Source organism: Podarcis filfolensis (genome assembly GCF_964270895.1).
Source record: "Podarcis filfolensis genome assembly, chromosome: 3".
Taxonomy (NCBI): Eukaryota; Metazoa; Chordata; class Lepidosauria; order Squamata; family Lacertidae; genus Podarcis; species Podarcis filfolensis.
Genome location: NC_139606.1, coordinates 111007784 through 111021473, shown reverse-complemented (window position 1 = coordinate 111021473; position 13690 = coordinate 111007784). Strand labels below are relative to the sequence as shown.

At 46.6% G+C, this 13690-nt stretch overlaps 1 protein-coding gene across 3 annotated transcripts in view; it reads left to right on the top strand.

The window, feature by feature from the left end:
* The window catches only part of EFEMP1 (EGF containing fibulin extracellular matrix protein 1), a 73426-nt gene that overhangs the window by 41982 nt on the left and 17754 nt on the right, over positions 1 to 13690 (top strand). For 2 of the 3 annotated variants that reach the window (XR_014545844.1, XM_083605380.1), the window contains exons 6-7: positions 3261 to 3383; positions 4635 to 4754. The exons of the other annotated variant lie outside the window; for it this stretch is intronic. Coding sequence is in view for 1 of the 2 variants with exons in the window: in XM_083605380.1 (XP_083461506.1) it covers positions 3261 to 3383; positions 4635 to 4754 (243 nt within the window). In the remaining variant the exon portion in view is untranslated. The remainder of the gene's footprint in view (positions 1 to 3260; positions 3384 to 4634; positions 4755 to 13690) is intronic. 3 annotated transcript variants of the gene reach the window in all.

Here is a 13690-nt window from a genome sequence, read left to right as displayed (position 1 = left end):
GTCCCCAGTTCCTGAACAAACACGGAGAGTTCAAGTGGGATTTGTAAACTAGTTTCAAGGAATTTGTTTATTCAGCTTAGAGACTTCCAGTTGGTGCCGAGTGCCAGAAGAAACTGCTGTCAAACTGCGCTGCATCGGATTATAAAAGGCATAAATCTGGGAAACCACACACAAACCCAGTATAGTGATGCAGTGTGCAGAATCTTCTATTGGGGTTGAGGGGGAGAGAGAGAAGAATTGCAAGCCATTAAGAATGTAAGAATATCAGAAGAGTCCTGCTTGAGGAAGTCAACAGCCAGATGGGCGGGGTACAAATAAATTATTATTATTATTATTATTATTATTATTATTATTATTATTATTATGTCCAGCATCCCGTTCTCATGGCCAACCAGATGCCTCTGGGAAGCTCACAAGCTGGACCTGATCCCAACAGCATTCACTCCTGCCTCCATCAGGCAGCCATTGTGACTAGTAACCACAGAGAGCCTTAAAGGTAAAGGTAAAGGGACCCCTGACCATTAGGTCCAGTCGTGGCCGACTCTGGGGTTGCGGAGCTCATCTTGCTTTATTGGCCAAGGGAGCCGGCGTACAGCTTCCGGGTCATGTGGCCAGCATGACTAAGCCGCTTCTGGCGAACCAGAGCAGCGCACGGAAACACCGTTTACCTTCCCGCCAGAGTGGTACCTATTTATCTACTTGCACTTTGACGTGATTTCGAACTGCTAGGTTGGCAGGAGCAGGGACCGAGCAACGGGAGCTCACCCCATCGCGGGGATTTGAAACGCCGACCTTCTGATCGGCAAGTCCTAGGCTCTTTGGTTTAACCCACAGCGCCACCCGTGTCCCTACAGAGAGCCTTATCCCTCCATGAATTAGTACAATCCTCTCTGAAAGTCGCCCAAGTTGGTGACCATCACTGCCTCTTCTGGGAACGTATTGCAAAGTTCCAACTATGCACAAAGAAGTGCTTTCGTTTATCTGTCCTGGTAGGCCACTGTGGGAAGGAGGGTGCTGCACGAGATGGGCCTGCGGTCTGATCTATAGCTGTCAGCTTTTCCCTTTCCTTACGAGGGATCCTATTCGGAATAAGGGAATTTCCCTTTTAAAAAGGGAAAAAGTTGACAGCTATGGTCTGATCCCGCAGGGATCTTCTTGTGGTTTGTAAAAAGGCGGGTGCTTATCCAAACATTGCAGCCTGAGACTTCACAGATGGAATTGCAAGCTGATGAAGATGAAGGATAGGTTGAAGGACCCTGTGTGAGAGGCGGGGAGGGGGAGACCTCAAAGGGTGAGAGAAGAGAGGAATGGTCCCAGGTGAGAGCTAGGAGGGCTCACAGCTTTCTGTATGGGATAAAAGTAAAAATAAGAATAATAAGAATAATTTATTAATTATACCCCGCCCATCTGGCTGGGTTTCCCAGCCACTCTGGGTGGGTTCCAACCGAATATTAAAAACAATACAGCGTCAGACATTAAAAACTTCCCTAAACAGGGCCGTCTTCAGTTGTCTTTTTAAAGTAAAATAGTTGTTTATTGACTTGACATCTGAAGGGAGGGCGTTCCACAGGGTAGGTTCCACTACCAAGAAGGCCGGGTTCCCTGTAACCTCACTTTTTGCAGCAAGGGAACTGCCAGAAGGCCCTCAGCACTGGACCTCAGTGTCCGGGCTGGACGATGGAGGTGGAGACACTCCTTCAGGTATACTGGACCGAGGCTGTTTAGGGCTTTAAAGGTCAGCACCAACACTTTGAATTGTGCTCGGAAACTTACTGGGAGCCAATGTAGGTCTTTCAAGGCCGGTGTTATGTGGTCTTAGCTCCCAGTCACCAGTCTAGCTGCTGCATTCTGGATTAGTTGAAGTTTCCGGGTCACCTTCAAAGGTAGCCCCACATAGAGCGCATTGCAGTAGTCCAAGCGAGAGATAACCAGAGCATGCCTCACTCTGGCGAGACAGTCAGCGGGCAGGTAGGGGCTCAGCCTGCGTACCAGATGGTGCTGGTAGACAGCCGCCCTGGACAAAGAATTAACCTGTGCCTCCATGGACAGCTGTGAGTCCAAAATGACTCCCAGGCCGCACACCTGGTCCTTCAGGGGCACAGCTACCCCATTCAGGACCAGGGAGTCCTCCACACCAGCCCGCCCCCTGTCCCCCAAGAACAGTACTTCTGTCTTGTCAGGATTCAACCTCAATCCATTAGCTGCCATCCATCCTTCAACCGCCTCCCGACACTCACACAGATATAGCAGTGAGAGAGTATGGTGTTGTTCTCTTTTCTTTTTAGTTTCCTTTTTTTATTATTTCTTGTAGCTTAGCCTGTTTGTTTTCCTTTTATTGTATTGCGAGAATCTCAATAAAAATTTGCAGCAAACAGTACAGCCTGGGATCCAGGAACAGGGAAGCAATAGTCAGAGAATCATAGTGCTAGAAGGGGCCTAGGAAGTCATCTAATCTGACTTCCTTCTCCATGTAGGATCTGTGCAGCAGGATGTAACCATGGCATCTTGGCACTGGCTGCGTATCCTTCAGCAGCAGAGAGGCCAAATTTGTGTCCAAGGCGGTCTGTTTGTTTTGCTTCTCTTACCCTTAAAGGTAAAGGGTAAAGGGACCCCTGACCATTAGGTCCAGTCATGCCTGACTCTGGGGTTACGGCGGTCATCTTGCTTTATTGGCCGAGGGAGCCGGCGTACAGCTTCTGGGTTATGTGGCCAGCATGACTAAGCCGCTTCTGGCGAACCAGAGCAGTGCACGGAAGCGCCGTTTACCTCCCCGCCGTAGTGGTACCTATTTATCTACTTGCACTTTGATGTGCTTTTGAACTGCTAGGTTGGCAGGAGCAGGGACCGAGCAACGGGAGCTCACCCCGTTGTGGGGATTCGAACCGCTGACCTTCTGATCGGCAAGTCCTAGGCTCTGTGGATTAACCCACAGCTCCACCCGCTTCCCTTCTCTTACCCTTAGGAATTTCCTAATGTTTAGCCGAAATCTACTTCCCTCTCTTTGGCTCTAATCCTGCCTTCTGGAGCAGCGAAGAACAAGTCCTTCGGGTATTTGAAGGTCCACTAGCATGTCCCCTCTTAATATTCGCTTCTCCAAGCTGATCGTACGGTTCCATCAACACGAGAATCCATCCTTGAATATGGGATTCAGCTGCCTTCTACTTTCTCCCAAGGTTCTGGAGACGAACAGAAAAGTTAGGACTGCACCTCCAAAGTCCCTAAAGTCCATGCTGTCGTTTTTGTTTCTTTGCTTTCAAAAGATATTGACGAATGTGCGACAGGCGCCCACAACTGTAGGGTAGATCAGATATGCGTCAACTTAAGAGGATCGTTCAGCTGCCAATGCACAGCCGGGTATCAGAGGCGAGGGGACCAATGTGTCGGTAAGTACTGTGGAGAAGCAAGATGTTCTTTGGCAGTAAAGTTTAAGGGCCTTTCTCCCTAACTAGCTGTGGGTTTTTTTTAACAGGTGTATTCTGCAACAGGCCACTGATGCAGATAGTACAATGGTGGTAGATTTATACTGGACTGCCCACACGTCATTCCTCTTTATAAGTTGTTCTGCAATGTTTCCCCATGGTTAAATACACGAATCATGTCTTTGTGGGTTTCCCCATTAACCTCCATGTGATCGGAGCTAGGTTTTAGGGTTAACTCCACCCCTCCTGGCTCCTTCTCTCTCCCTGATTCAACATCTATTGGCAGTCATCCCAGTTGGTTACAGCTGAAGGATGAGAGAGACACTCCATTGATTTGACTGTCATTTGGCTCCTCTTTGAGCTGTCTAGTCCAGCTGGCCATTTTAAGAAGTGTTAAGTAGCTCTAGGAATTGGTGCCTGAGCTCGCTTTTTCCTCTTCCCTTGCCATCCCATTTTCCTTTTGTGTTATACCTACTAAACTGCAAGCCTGTAAGCAGAGATGCTCGTGCTTCAAATATTCATGCAGTGGCTAGAAAATTATAGCTGTATAAATGATGACAAGTCATCATCTTAGCATAGGGTTACCAGACGTCCCCAGATTTACAAATCTGTCCCCGGATAAATTCCGTCCCCAGAATGTCCCCAGATTTGCGAATCTGTCCCCAGGAAACGTGGCAGCGGCAGCTTCACCAGCCCGGAGCCAGCCTGGTAGTGCAGTTGACTCTGGCTGGCTTCAGGAGCTGCTTGCTGCTCGGGTGCAAGACAAATGGCGGGTGCCACGGCAGCACGGCGGCTGCCCGCCCGTGACTCCAGAGCCTCCCCTGATCTGTCAAAACAAAGGGGGAAGGGGGAAGGAGATCAGGGAAGGCTCAGGAGTCACGGGTGGATGACGCGCCATTGCCCAGTTGTTTTAAAAATTGCACATTTATGTTTCACAGGGTGCAAAAGAAGGGCTTTGCACCTTTATACAATATGCATGTGTGCTTGGGCTCAGGGTCTTTTGCCTCACCATCCCCACTACTGACTCCCTGTTGCTACTCAGCTTCAAAAAAAAAAAAAAGTGTCCCCGGATCCATTGAAAAAAATCTGGTAACGATATCTTAGCGCCTTTATTCTTGTCAGAGTAAAGCCATGGTGGCAATGCGAGTTTTTTTAACTCCATTTTTTGTTTGTTTTTATTTATTTTTTAAATGCTGCGCTTTTATGGCAACCCAGACATAGATGAATGCGCACGCCTTTCGTTTTGCCATCATCGGTGCGTGAATACTCCCAGTAGCTACTACTGCCAATGCAACGCTGGTTTTCAGTTAGCAGCCGACAACCACACGTGCGCAGGTAAGATTCGAGGGGGAAATTGGCAGATCTGGACTCAGAAGAAAAGGCTTCCCCACTGTCAGGATAGACAGTCCCATCCTGTAGAGCAGAGACATCCAACATGGGAGCCTTCAGATGGTGCTGAACTGCAACTCCCATCATCCCTGACAGGAGTTGTAGCCCAACAGCATCGAAAGGGCACCACGTTGTCTACCTCCGATTGGGTTTCTGTTAATAACTTTGTGAGAGCTTGTGGTCATCATTGCCAATCAAATCCAGGAACTCGGTCACCAAAATGGTTCCAAGAGTTTTCTCAGTACATGGTTTCTGTTTCTTCTCTTTTCTAGAATCTTCCCTGGAAAGCTGTGCCCAGAGCAGTTTAAAATGCTTGACCCTGTCATGACAGTGTTGAACTAAGATGGTTTTTAGCCTGTATTGTGTCGGTTGCTTAATTTGTTTTTCTGTTGTGGTATTCTTCTCAAGCCAGCGGAGTTGGTTTAATCATTGTTGGTTTCATGCAAGGAAGGGGAAGAACCTGTGGCCCTCCAAAGGCTGGTGGGTGGGTTCCCGCTCCCCTCATCTCTGGTCATTGGCCATTGCTAGTCCAGCAACACCTAGAGGGCCGCAGGTTCCCCAACCGCTGCATTTGCTATTTCTGAAACCTAGGAGTGCAACCTGTTAAAGGCATTTTGATCAATAGACCTTGAAGTTCTCTTGAAGTAAGGGTAGCGAAATCGCACCTAAGAAACTCAAAACGGATATATGACTGACACCCTTCTATGGAGATTAAACCAATGTCCAGACTTTAACATTCAAAAGCTTTACTTGCAGAAACGTGTAGCTGGAGATGAATTAAAACATAATATTTATAGTCACATGCTGCTTCAAGCATTATAGTCTCTTCTTCTAACTTCCAAACAACTGTGTTTTCCTCTCTTTTCGGAGCACAGCACTTTCAGCCTTCTTTATCTCAGTTAGGCCATGCCTTGCAGCTCCTATAAGGGATTTCCCCTTTCCCCTTCTCCTGCAGCTTTGCTCTCTGTCTTTCAAGCAGAGAAGCACTCCAACGCTCTATTCAACTTAGCAGTGTTCACAGTGGATTCTAAAGCATCTTGCATCATATAAAATGGAGTATCTCCTTCAATAGATATCTCCCATGTGACCATTGTTAGCCAATCACATGAGAACTACTAGAGAACACTCTAGAATTCAGTTACCAACCAATCAAATTTAAACACATAGCAATGCATACAAGCATTTATAATTTCAGTGAATTAGATTACTATACCTAGCAGTTTTCTGGTGGATTAGTCTATCGGTTACATTTGCACGTGGCTTAACACAGTATTTCTAAAGTAAAAAGTACATCTTCTCTCTTCCTATACGATCTGCAGAGCTGTTACAGCAGACAAAGTCTTATAAAATGCATTCCTTTTTGTGTTTCTTTTAAGATGCTGTTTGCCATCTGCGTTTATAAGCACTTGTATTAAAAGTTTATAGGGACACTTTTTCAGCCAATTAAGGAAGTTTTATCAATTAATCTCAGGGGCAAGGAACCTTCTTCAGCCTTTGGGCCACATTTTCTCATAGGCAACCCTCCCGCCATCCTTTGAAATTTGCAGTTTTCTGAATTTTGCAATGCAGTTCTTCAGCCAAATACTGTGTACATTAAAATGCATATGTTAGTGAAATGAACATGCAAAAACGCATTGTGTTGGAGGAAATTGGTTTTCAAGAATGTGTATATTGGGGGGGAATGCAGAGAAATAAATTTATTTTGGGGGAAAATTCACGCTAAAAAGCTACTGAATTTTCACGAGGACTTAAAAAATGCAAACTGATGTGGCAGACTGAACTTAAGATTTAAAAAATGAGGGGGGGGGATCACTGAAAGCGAACTTCAATTCCACCTGAGGCTCTCCACCCCTGATCTAACTAATTAATTGATTAAAAACTGCAGCCTTACCGAAACCTGGATAAACATGAAGCAAAAAAAGGCAAATCCTGACATTTGCACTTTTTAAATATTGTCCCCAATGAGCACTGAGCAATGAGGATTTATTGTTCTTTCCTTTTCCCTCCCTCAGCCGCTCAGGTGCTGATCTGAGCATTGAAAAGAGCTGAAAGAGGAAGTGGAAAAAAGGGTTGCTCTTCCTTTTTCAGCTCTATGTATATTTTGAAGAGGGAGGTAAGCACTCTCACCATCTCATGACAAAGAGAGGATCGCCCAGAAGCTTTGCAGTTGCCAAGCAAGTCCTCCTGGCTAGTGTGTTGGTGTTACCTCTGGCCCCATGAGAATTCCCAAGGGTCAGCTAAATAGGTCTGGAAGATGCATTTGGGCCTGAAGTTCTCCATCTCAATACAGGTGTCTCATGCCACCAGGATTATTTAGCTATAGACCAGCTCTACCTCTCTTTCAAATCAGAACCAGTGAAGGTGGTGAAGGTCCTGTGTGAGTGTCTGGAGGTGGTTGGAGGATGGATGGTGGCTAACAGATTGAGGTTGAATCCTGACAAGACAGAAGTACTGTTCTTGGGGGACAGGAGGCGAGCGGGTGTGGAGGACTCCCTGGTCCTGAATGGGGTAAGTGTGCCCCTGAAGGACCAGGTGCGCAGCCTGGGAGTCATTTTGGACTCGCAGCTGTCCATAGAGGTGCAGGTCAGTTCTGTGTCCAGGGCAGCTGTTTACCAGCTCCACCTGGTACGCAGGCTGAGACCCTACCTGCCCGCTGACTGTCTCGCCAGAGTGAGGCGTGCTTTGGTTATCTCTCGCTTGGACTACTGCAATGCGCTCTATGTGGGGCTACCTTTGAAGGTGACCCGGAAACTTCAACTAATCCAGAATGCAGCAGCTAGATTGGTGACTGGGAGCTAAGACCACATAACACCGGCCTTGAAAGACCTACATTGGCTCCCAGTAAGTTTCCAAGCACAATTCAAAGTGTTGGTGCTGACCTTTAAAGCCCTAAACGGCCTCGGTCCAGTATACCTGAAGGAGTGTCTCCACCCCTATCATTCTACCCGGACACTGAGGTCCAGCGCCGAGGGCCTTCTGGTGGTTCCCTCACTGCAAGAAGCCAAATTACAGGGAATCAGGCAAAGGGCCTTCTCGGTAGTGGAACGTGCCCTGTGGAATGCCCTCCCACCAGATGTCAAAGAGAACAACTACCAGACTTTTAGAAGACATCTGAAGGCAGCCCTGTTTAGGGAAACTTTTAATGTTTAATAGGTTATTGTATTTTAGTGTTTTGTTGGAAGCTGCCCAGAGTAGCTGGGGAAGCCCAGCCAGATGAGCGGAGTATAAAATAAATTATTATTATTATTATTATTATTATTATTATTATTATTATTACCTTTACTACTACTACTACTACAGTCTCATTAATAGTTCCACCAGCTGGCGGTCTTGTTGCTAGGAATTATTAATAAATAGTGTTGTTTCAGCTATTTATATCCAAACAATAACCAATAAACCACCTTTTTCTCAGAGCCAAAGACCTCTGAGAAAATTGGTTTCTCAAATGTTGGAGAGTTAGTGATCTGGGGAAGAAGCTTTACACTCAGGAGGAAATCTGTACCTACTAGAAGTTACTCTCTGTAGTAGGTGGATAATAAAAAGTTAATAATGCAAAACAGGGTTCACTACGGGGTCACATACCTAAACTTTACATTTGAAATTCCGGCAAGTTTTTTACATTTCTGTGCCCTCTGATAATGCTCTTAAGATGGATATAAAACGGACCCCCCAACATTGCACTGAGGAGAAATAAATCTCACCATTTTGCAATGCGGTTGATGCTCCTGAGCATTGCAAAATGATCTACTGGTCTCAAAGGCTCATGTCATAAACGAAGTGGAATTTTAAAAGAACAGGTCTCCAGGGTAATAAACAGCTCCAGATAAATCTTAAACTGCCTGCATGCTGAGAAGCTTTATCAGTATGTGTTTCTTATAGCAATTATTTATAGACCTACCCCTCACCAAAAATCGTATGGGGGGTGAGGGGGGCAAGTGGGGAAGATGCTGGAATCCAGCATTTAAAAACCACAATAGGATTTCTGGAAAAGTTTGCTACATGCTAAAATGCCACCAACATTTCCAAACAGAAATGAACAATAATTCTCACAGGCATAACAAGTGTGATTGATAGAGGGCGACACATATCCTGACCCAATTTTGAGAGGAGAGAGGAATTCTCCACTCAGCTTTGGCCTCCATGCCAACTTGTCTCTGCTTTCCCCTTCCCTGAGAATTATGTTATGCATGAAGCAGTCGAGAAGACAGTACTGTAAGACAGTGTTTTTCAACTTTGGGGGCCCAGATGTTATTGGACTACAACTCCCATCATCCTTGACCATTGGCTAAGCTAGCCAATGGGACAACATACTGATTGCTGGCATCCCTGTCTCAAGAGACGATTGGGTGTTGTCAGAGCTGCCCAAGGTCCCAGCTCACAAAGGACCAACGCTGCTTCGTTGTTAAGTACAAAAGTCTTTATTGAAGTTCAGTTTCACTTCCAGAGCCGCAGCGCGCAGCTCTACGTCTCAACTGTCAGACCGCTGATGCTCCGTCTGAGTCTCCTCCCCCCAGACACCAATTTAAGACTCTAGCCTTACTCCACCTCTTCCTCTGTTCCTTCCGCCTCTGGTTCCGCCTGGCCGTTGGGGTCTCGCCCTTTCTAGACTCTTCTGACGCTGAGTCCCCTGAGCCTTCCCCCTCCCTCCGGCGGGCTTTAGGAGCTGGTTCCCCATCCGGGTCTCCTGCTGTTCCCCGCGCCTGTACATTTGAACTTGGCGCGCGCGCCCAGCCGGTAACTTTTCTCCTGACCGTTTCACTGCTGCTGCTGTCACTGCTTCCCCCTCTGGGGGGGCTAGCTGCAACTGACCTCCCCTCCGTTGGAGGCGTGGTCAGCCCTGACTCACTTTCTCTCCCCGCTGGAGGAGACGCTGGCCCTGACACATGTGACTCTTCCCCCCCACTACGCTCTGGTGGGGAAACTGGTCCCGATCCCCCACTGCTGCTTTGGGGTTCCCCTCTGGCTCCTTGTTTCTGGTGTGTCCCCCCTGGGACCCCCCTTGCCCTGACCATCGGTGCCCCCTTCTGGGAATCTTCTGATTCGCTGGAGAAGCTCATGGAATCTCTCGGGCCACTGTCATACTCCCCTACGCTGCCCTCGGATTCTTCCCCTTCGCTCTCCATTTCCTCTCTCCCCAGTGCTCCTGCTCCTGAGCCCCTGACAGGTGTACATCAGGCACAAGCCTAAACAGTGTGTATGGAGGTCCTGGGCTGCCAAGACAATGAGAACCCCCCTCAGCCTCGCTGATGTGGTCCAAAAAAAAGCAGAGCAATATGTTTGGCACCAGCGTGGCTGCAGGAGTTGCCGGAAGGAGGCGTGCAAGGCACTATCCAACTGACTTAGGGACCCTACTTCAGTTTTGTATAGCCTTTTCTTCTCCTGAAGATGTCCCACAAGGCAGCAGAGTTTTAGGATCAGAGTTTTCCTTCTCCTAGATGGGCTATCATCTTAGATTGTCAAGCCCCATCTGTGCCTCACTTCCCTCTACAACATGTGCAGAGACCGCCTTCTTGACTGTTGAACCCACTCTTGGTCTCATCCGCTCAATCTGCCATAGCCTGTCTTCGCATGCAGAGGATGTCCCTCACTCACCAAGGGTTTGAGACCCATCAGCTACTCTCACCTGGTTTAGCCTGCCAGTCAAAGCCGTTTCCTGGGGTGTGGCCAGCTGTCACATGCTGACAACTTCTAGGAGCTGCAGAACTGCCCCAGAAGGAGCATGACAGATTCCCCACCAGAGGAACTAAAATAGAAATACTTTATTGTCGCTGTACCACTTGTTTACAGTGAGATTAAATGAGCCCCCCACAATCTCTCAGTCCTTGTTACACACTGTGTGTTGTCGTACGACCACCAACCCCGAACGTCAGCTGCAATGTTGCTGTCTTCCATTCATCAGCCTCATGGCCCATGGGTAGAAACTGTTCTTTAACCTGTTGGTGAGGCTTATCATGCTTCTATATCTCCTGTCCGAGGGCAGGAGTTTAAAAAGGTGCTGGCCAGGGTATGAGTCGTCCCTGAGAATGTTCCTCGCTCTTCTGAGGCAACGGTCTCCTGCGATAACATCTAGCGGACTCAGGGGACAGCCCATGATATCCTGTGCTGTCTTCACCACCCTCTGAAGGGACTTTCTGTCCATGGCTGTCAAACCAGCATACCAGACTGTATGAGAGAACACTTTCTGGTGCCCTCCTCTAGGACAAGGTACACCAAAGGTGATATCCTGTTGTACCTATCTGGACTTGCACTATGGAACTTCCCCTTCCCCTTGCCGTCCTCTGCGTGTCCCTCAAATCTACAGCATGGGAGCTGTAGAAGGGAAGAGAGCAAAGGGAACTCTGCTCATGCAACACTGGACATCGCCCTGAGTTAAGCCAAGTGCAGGTAGTGACTCTCCCAGAAATCTCAGGTGCTGTCCTGGTGTGGTACAGTAAGGAGCAGTTGACTCATATAGCACCTTCAAAGGATGGTGTGAGTACAAAGTTCTACTGGACTATGAGCCTATAGTTTTTACTTCCAGCATCTCAAGGTAGGGCTGGGAAAGACCCCTGAGCTAGATGGACCAATGGTCTGACTCAGTATCAGGCAGCTTCCTCATCTCCCAAACTGTTTCTTCATCAACAACAATTAAGCATACACAGGTCAAGAACCTGTCTCCTGACTTGGATAGGATTTGATGGGGATATTACTGGAGCCATTTCCTCGAGTCCTTACCCTGCTTACATTCCTGGTCTCAAACAATTAGGGACAGCTTCTGCTTTGCTACTCCATCTCTCTGAGGAGAGTGAATGGGGTCCTTTTCAGAAACTAGCTGAACTTTCAGCCAGGTCTTCTCAGGCAGGCTGACAGGGGTTAACAGCACAGATGTTCCCTTTTGTCTAAAACATGGGTAGGCAAACTAAGGCCCGGGGGCCGAATCCAGCCCAATCGCCTTCTCAATCTGACCCGCGGACGGTCCGGGAATCAGTGTGTTTTTACATGAGTAGAATGTGTCCTTTTATTTAAAATGCATCTCTGGGTTATTTGTGGGGCCTGCCTGATGTTTTTACATCAGAATATGTGCTTTTATTTAAAATGCATCTCTGGGTTATTTGTGGGGCATAGGAATTTGTTCATTTTATTTTGTTCAAAATATAGTCCGGCCCCCCACAAGGTCTGAGGGACAGTGGACCGGCACCCTGCTGAAAAAGTTTGCGGACCCCTGGTCTAAAAGTTGTGGGGAACTGAATTTTGCAGCAGTGTCCGTGCCTAGTTATCTGGGGGTAATTCTTACTCACAGGGCTGAGGGCAAAATTGAGAAGAGGATGCTAAAGTAGCTGAGTCATTGACCTGACTCAACAAGGCTCTTTTTGTGGGTCTTATGTGACTGACTCACTGAATTGAGTTTTCTTCTGGCTCGCAGGAGTGGTGTTGATGTTGTGGTCTGCCATTCTTTCAAACTTGTGGAACCTGGCAGACAAATCTAACAACAGGTGTTTCGTTCTTATTAAATCCATCCTCCACTAATCAAGAAAATGTTCTAGACAACCAGGCCTGGTGCTAGGACCATAAAACCAAACCTATTAAAAGTAGAAACAGCAACTCCATCAAAATAAATACGGCCGTGTTAGTCATCCCTATTAAAATATACAGAGCAATTGTTGGTTACAAGAAATGAGCCATCTGTGAAGGAAAGAGGGATGGGAACACAGCAAAAATCGATCGCTTAAAAAAAAAACCCGAATAAAAATGGTCTGAAACACATTCCTTCAAAAAGTCAGCCAGTTTGGATGCAAGATTCTGCTCAAGTCATAGGTTGTAGGTAACAAGTGTGTCGTGCTGTGTGTTTTAATTAGGGATGGGGGAAAGTCCATTCAGTTCACATTAGAAGGTGAACCTACCTAATTGGCACATTCCAAAACAATATGTGAACTGAAACACAGCCAGGTTTTGAAATCGCACTTCTCCGAATTTTGCAATGCTGTTCTCCAGCCAAGTAAAAGACGTGCAAAAATGCACATACTAAGGTAAGGTGTGCATATATTCGAACAACATATAGAAATCAATTATGTTAGGGTAAATAACTGCGAGAATGTGTATAGTAGACAAAACTGCATGCAAAGATGTGTATATTATGAAAAATTTGTGCTGAAACGCTGATGAATTTTCATGAAGGCTTTATATTAAAAAAAACTGATATGGAGAACAGAACTTGAAATTGGAGAAAAATTAGAAACTAAGACAAACCCAAATTGTCAGATTAACCCATCCTTCGTTTTTTTTATTTAGTATTTTTTAGAAAAACGGTATCTAGCTGTTAAGGTGGTGTGTCTTTTTCATATAAAAATAGTGGTGTCTCATCACATGGGACAACAATGCATAGTTCAAAGGGTTCCCAGTTTTAACCAAAGCTGTGCCAAAGGTTATCAAAAGAGAAGTTCTGGCTGATTTAGAATGGGGTTGGTTTTGAAAGAGAATGGAATGTTGTCTTTTCATCTTCTGGGGTGTGGTCGGCATTGGAGGGGCGTGGGACACTCATCAGCGCTCTCCTCACCTGAGGACTGCCATTTTAATGTCTAAGAATGCTACTCCCCATGCACCCCAACATAGTATTGTTCCAGGAATTCCTTGGGAAAGAAAAATGGTGGCTGCCAGCTCAGCTGGAGGAGTACCAATGAATTTTGTGCATCATAATAATAATAATAATACAGTAATTTATTATTTCTACCCGGCCCATCTGGCTGGGTTTCCCCAGCCACTCTGGGCCGCTTCCAACAGAATATTAAAAACACAATAAAACATCAAACATTATAAACTTCCCTAAACAGGGCTGCCTTCAATTATCATCTAAAAGTCAGATAGTTGTTTATTTCCTTGACATCTGAAGGGAGGGTGTTCCACAG